Source organism: Osmerus mordax, chromosome 2, assembly GCF_038355195.1.
Source record: "Osmerus mordax isolate fOsmMor3 chromosome 2, fOsmMor3.pri, whole genome shotgun sequence".
Lineage (NCBI taxonomy): Eukaryota > Metazoa > Chordata > Actinopteri > Osmeriformes > Osmeridae > Osmerus > Osmerus mordax.
This window is the reverse complement of record NC_090051.1, coordinates 19,879,886-19,886,577: the sequence shown is the minus strand read 5'-3', so window position 1 is coordinate 19,886,577 and position 6,692 is coordinate 19,879,886. Positions and strand designations below refer to the sequence as shown.

Below are 6,692 nucleotides of genomic sequence, written 5' to 3'. Positions count from 1 at the left end.
GTACTGAAGGGGACATGGCCAGATGGAAATGTATGAGGAAGGCCTCTATTTCGCAGTTGCTGTTGCCATGTGCTCTCTATATCAATACATAGTGTTTACAAAATAAAATAATTGTCTGTCATAATAAAAATATTCCCAATATAATGTGATTTACTCTTTGATTCTGTCACTGGGTACAGTAGAATTCTTAATTTTTGACATATAAAAAAAAAAGGAAAAAAAATGCTAAAATAAATATGAACTATTAGACCTATCAAATGGCTTTACCAGTGTCATTACTACAATGGGGTCTTGCTTTGATTAAACTGTCACATTAATCGCGTTTTGCCTTCACATAGCATATAAGAGTATAGGAGTGGTCCAGTCTTTGATCTTGTCACACTGACAAGCCCCTTCAAACGAGTGTCATGGACATCAAGAGCAGTGAGGAAAGGTCACCGCATTGCTCCCATCAAGCCTGAAGAAATGCCACTGTCAAACAGACTCAGATATGGAACTCAAAAAACATTCTTCTACCAGTTCCCCTTTGACCTTGTAGAGGCTCCAACTACATATCCCTCAATAGCCCCTGGTAGCTTCCTCAAACTCATGTAAAATACCATCTTGCAGTGAATGTTAATCTCCTCTCTTCAATATTGTTGGGCTATTCATAGTAGGCTATGTTTTGCGTGAGATATGTTCAAAACGTGCTTGTTATTGTAACAACATCTTCTGGTACCACAAGTCCATGCACACTGTCCATGAATATACATTATTGTCACATTATTGTCCCCATGTGACTTGCTGTGTGGAGACTATAGGGCTGGATAGTGTGCTGCAGGCCTGCAGCAACCTTCAAGCTCTCTCTTCAACAGTAATAATGCTGTGATTGACACCAAGCCTATAGCCTTTGATTGAATATTCACTTTAGTTGCCTTGGAAACTCTCGCTAACTACATGAAATCTAAAATAAGGTTAAAGATTTTTTTTATCACATTGTGGACATTTTGTTTTTGAGAATTGGTTAGATGCCATCTAGTGGTAGTAAAAGAAGCTGAAAGTGTTACATGCTCCTAAGGAATATTTTATTAAATCAGGGTGCTTCAAGTCAGGGTTTTTTCAAAGTCATCTGATCACAAGATTCACAACACCAGACTGAAATTATTATGAATGTGAATGTTTTGTTCCAGGTTGCATAGTTTCACACTAGTAAAGGGGAGTTGAATAGCATTGATATTTCAACACTGCAGATATTTCAACACTGCAGATATTACACTACAGAAATATTTTTGCTATAAAATAACCTTCTTGAATGACACTACAATTCAGATTACAATAATATTATAGTAAACATACTATACGGTTCGTTCAATAATGTTATTATTATTATTATTATAGGTGGTGAAGTTCTGTAAATACCTTAATTGAGTTTGTTAAAAACTTTGCCCAACGGTGTGTTGAAAAGCTGAAATCCTCAAAATGTATATGATTAAACTGTTCCCATTTGTTCACAAAAATGTAAGATGGCCATTAGAGGACCACTAGATGTCAGACTTTCCTTAAACACTATTACAGAACCACTAATTCACTGATTGTACAAAGTCTGTCAAAGCCATTGTGCATCATTCTTTTATATTAAAATATGCTCAGTTCTGGTATTTATTTCACTGAACAGTGCCAGTGGTGATACACAGCATGTGACAATACAATTGTTCTCATGAGGATCAGGAAATGTTGAGACATTTCCTGATTCCTTAGTGTTTATATGTGGAGTCATCAGTTAAACAGTAACAGTAACTCCTACCGTTGGAGACTTCAACCAGGAACTAGTGAGAAATGTTTTTAGAGTATGGTGACCCAGGGGTACTGCTGATAAGAAACATAAACAATGATAAGTATTCTATTTCATAGACTACATTTATATTGGGTTCAAAGAATACTGCATATTATATTGTAATTTGACACACAACAAACACACATTTTGGAGTGCAGTCTTGAAAACATCACTCTGAATTTTTTTGTTGTAATTCTGTGCTGTCCTTCCTTGCTGTTCGTACTTGATGTTGATGGGAGGGTCTGAGATGCTATTTACTCTGGTTCCTGCTGAGAAAACAAACTAGTATCTAGAATATACGAATCCAGAGGAGACGCACCAAGGAGCAGCTCTGCAGTTTATGGTAAGAATACAGAACTACATTTGCTGTCAGTGAAGGGAAACGTTTGAAAGAAAAGTACAACTTTATTTACAATCATTTTACTGTTGGTTGATTTCTGATAGATGACAATAATTAATTCACGTTGTCCACAGAAACATGAATAAGCCCTGATTTCTCATGACACCTGAAGACAGAGTTCCGTTTACCTGTGAATTGTCTTTCTAGGTGTTACTCGTGTCGCTCTACGCAACCATGTGTCAAGAAAAGAACAAGTCCATGTCAGTTGATGAGTGGTTAAAGAGATACTACCTGCCTGTGATGTACAGTATCATCTGTGTAGTGGGACTTGTGGGGAACATCATCTCAATCACCATTTACCTGGTGAAGTTGCGTCCATGGAAGAGCAGTAGCATCATCATGGTGAATCTGGCCATAGCTGACCTCCTCTATGCCAGCAGCATGCCCTTGCTGATTCACAACTACATCTCTGGCGAGTGGGTCATGCACGAGATCGTATGCAAATTTGTCCGGTTCAGCTTCCACTTCAACCTGTACGGCAGCATCCTCTTCCTCACCTGTCTGAGTGTGTTCCGCTACGTGGTGGTGCTGCACCCTCTGAGGGCGGCCCAGGTGCAGAGGAAGAGCTGGGGCGTCCTCGCCTGCCTGGCGGTCTGGCTCGTCTCTCTGGCGGAGATCTCTCCCATGCTCGCCATGGTCACTGTGAAAACGAGCGGAACGGAACGGAACAGGACAATATGCCTTGACTTTGCCAGTAACGATCCGGTAGAGACCGTGTGGATGTATGGCTGGTTGCTCACAGTGCTGGGCTACCTGCTCCCCCTGGTGGTGGTGTCCTGGAGTTACATCTGCATTGCCAGGGTGCTGAAAGCAGGGCCTCACAATGACCAGTCTGTCCGAGTACGAGCCCGCAAGCTGACAGTGATGATCCTAGTGGTGTTTGTTCTGTGTTTCATGCCCTACCACATCCTGCGCTGCTTACGGCTGTACACCAGGACTCTGGACACCGAGAAGGTGTCTTCCATTCTGAAAACGGGGGTCAATGCTGCCTACATCATCTCCAGGCCCCTGGCAGGCCTCAACACCTTCTTTAACTTGGCTCTGTACACCCTAGCTGGGGATAGATTCCAACAGGCCTTGCTAGATCTCCTTCAGTGGAGGCCGAGTTTCGCCAGGACATCCATTAGCATGGGAGTCAGGTGGCTCAGCGGTTAGGGAAGCGGGCTTGTAATCAGAAGGTTGCCAGTTCGATTCCCGGCCGTGCCAGATGACATTGTGTCCTTGGGCAAGGCACTTCACCCTACTTGCCTCGGGGGAATGTCCCTGTACTTAATGGGTTAGGGTTAGGTTTTTTTTACATTTACTAAATGTAAATGTAAAATGTAGCAAACCAAACATCAACAGCATCTCAAAGGTTTGCCTTGTAAATCAGAAATAGATATTTTTTTGTAAATGTCAGCTTTGCTTCTTTACAATAAAATGCACTTGTATTTACTTTGGGTGTTGTTTCATACCCCTCTTTATGTTACTGCCTTGTTTGACTTTTCTAATTGTCTAAATGTTGCTGCCTTCAAAGATGTAGATTTCTCTGTGAAAGGGAAATCCCATAGAGAGTGTTTCTTTCCAGATTACTTAATTTTGTTATTGTTTGCAATATGAATAATGATTGTAAAATGATGTAATCACTGTGATAAACATACTTGAGTTAAAGTAAAATTGTTTGTCATAGCATTTTTTTGCAATTCCATATACGTATCTTAATTGAGAAAAACCCTTGTTTCAATTTTAGTCAATTAACAACTTTTACATAATACAACTTTTACGCAGGTAAGTCCACTCATAATTCATGCAGAAACTCTGTCAAATCTTTCCTATTAATTCGGCTGGCATGAAAGATGAGGAATATTTGGAGCTACAAACGCTCACGCAGCAGAAAATGGCCTAGGAGCAAAGTCCTGTCTCTTTCAAGTCATTACCCACTTCCTGCTGTTTTACTTCTGGGATAATAGAATTGCACCATCTGGGTGAAAATGACATGCTGTAGTCCCAGTCTTTTGGCCTGAGTCAGCGATTCAAGGGCTCGAAAAGAGGGGATGGCAGTAGGTTGTGTGATGTAGATAATATACTGGCAATCAGACAACACTTAACTGTTTTGTGTGTGCCTGTGGATACGGTATCTACTTAAAACTAAATAAAGGCCTGCAGGCTCAGTCATGTCAGGGTCTGAATACAGGCCAAATCAGGAGGAAACATTCTTGTAAGGAAGTATCTGGCAAGTCAAAAGCTTTCATGACGGTCAAGGACAGTCAATATTGTCTTACGAGTGATTAAATAATCGCTGAGGAATTTTAAGAATTCCCCCTAGAATAACTAATTTTGAGAAGTACTGTACATACACATTGAACAGCATTTAGTCCACTTAAATTCAAAGAAGAGGCATAAATCTAGATTTGGTTATAGTTGTGTAGGACTGTGTGTGTGTGTGGGGGGGGAGGTGTATGTTTATGTGTGAAGCCTGGTCATTTTATTGTATACAGTCTTATCTAATCTGTATCTTGTCATCTTGATGGGCAATTGCCCACAGTACAGTGTGTATAATAATACAGACCATTCTAAATATTTCCTTACTTATTTTGAGGAATTACATGAGATGAGAACACTGTTTGATCATACATTAGAAAGCCTAGCTTTCTAATGTATGAGAAAGCTAGGCTGGCTAGCCTAGCTAGTTTTTTCACCAGTTATATTATGATAATCCTACAGCAAGGCTTATTGAGGATTGTGCATTAAGATTCCTTTTGAACTATTTTCAATTGTTGCCTGTAGGTGTAGCTCTAGCACAATAATCCCAGTCAGAAATTTGCGGCGTTTGTTCAATGCATTTATTTCTAATATCTAAAGGACTATTCTCCCATCTTTGCGGATCTGACACGAAAATCTTAGATTAAGCAGAACAAGTCAAATAGCATCAAGACGGTTCTTTTCATACATCACAATAAATGTAACATGAACATACAGAATACAAAGCTGTCTTTGAGCACAATCCACTAGCCTTCATGGTAAATACAAACTTCTTCCTTTGGACAAAGTCCTTTTTTCCAGGAAAAAACGGCCAAATAAATACAAGACAAGCTGTCCTTGAATGATGTGCATTTCTATTGAGTGGCAGTTGAGCTTGAATTTAAATCACTCTGTAACTACAAGTTATGTCACAGGCATTGGGGAGTGGCAGTTTCACATAGAGACAATGCCTTATTCTTTGTCACATCACTTCATTTACACCACATGCCTATAAATGTAGTTTACAGGTGTTTGTCTCTAGTCAGTGGAGTTTGAACAGTTGAATATTAGTCAGTTTCTGTGAGAGGTGCAACCTTGTAAGAGAGAGATTTGATTAGTCTAGCACCTGGGGGTATTTGAATATAAAAAGTTGATTTGACAATGGAAGGTAAAGGTTCCACTTGAGTCTGCCATGTCATTTTATTAGAAATTATACACAGTAGTGTTATCAATAAACAATGATGACCACACGCAACCCATGCACTCATGCATCACACACACCCACACACACACATGCACACATCCTCACGTTGATTTCAGATGGCAACAAAGATTTCGGTCAGATTCAGACACAATGAAACACGTACAGTATTACACTTTGTATGATTGAAACCTGCAGTGCCTGCAATTATGAGTAAAACAAGTGTCACACAGCAGCAAATGTCCCCATGGTTTCATGCCTTGGTTACGTAAATACTGTACAGCCATTTCCATAAGAGATCCATACAGTCAAAGTGTAACACAGCTTTTATTGCCAATCATTCATGAGAACATCATAGCGTTCAATCACAACAAACATTATACTTCCATGTACAGTAATGATGTGTATTTTCCAAGGGGGGTGGGGGCTACTAAACCACTGGTATGTTCAGTGTTGATCGAGGCCCTGCTGAGGTGGCAGTCTGCTGGCCCCAGTGCCTCCAGCCAGCACACTGTTGCTGGCCTGATCTCCACAAACATGTCAGAGCAGCCAGTGTGACGGCTGGTAGAGTCAGGGCCGAATGCTGATCACCTCATTGACAGTCAGGATGCAAGCCAGCCACAACGCCCTTTTTCATCACCTATAGTATTTACGGACTCTTTATCTATACCTTCTGGAGAGACCTACTTTACAAAATCAGGCTTAAATTGTTGTAACATTTGTTTCCGCTATCGTTATGGTGCTTGTGATGTGAAAGCTGACTGACTTTAGGTGTAGGGCAGGGCAGAATGAAAATATGAATGATTTGCTTCAGTGGGTAATCCTCTTTTTGTGAGTCTACGATTGACTTCACATTCTAAACACAGATAGCAGCGGAAAGGGAAAAGTTAAAAAGTTCTAATGACAAGTTCCTGCACTCTATACAGAATATTGCACAAAAGAAATGAACATATATCATTTGAATGAAAAAGATTGACATTTATCTGATCAGATTTTTCAGACCAATATTTGGTGGCAGAAAAAAACAACAGTTTACACATCACCCATGACCCATTAGT

The 6,692-nt window shown here is 40.2% G+C and overlaps 1 protein-coding gene across 1 annotated transcript; it reads left to right on the top strand.

The window, feature by feature from the left end:
• The first annotated feature begins 2,127 nt into the window (after nucleotides 1-2,127).
• On the top strand, nucleotides 2,128-6,581 carry LOC136967506 (2-oxoglutarate receptor 1). Its single transcript, XM_067261318.1, has 3 exons — nucleotides 2,128-2,156; nucleotides 2,361-3,307; nucleotides 6,515-6,581. Exons 1-3 carry the CDS (start codon nucleotides 2,154-2,156, stop codon nucleotides 6,579-6,581), a joined length of 1,017 nt encoding a protein of 338 aa, XP_067117419.1. The 5' UTR covers nucleotides 2,128-2,153.
• The last annotated feature ends 111 nt before the right edge of the window (nucleotides 6,582-6,692 follow it).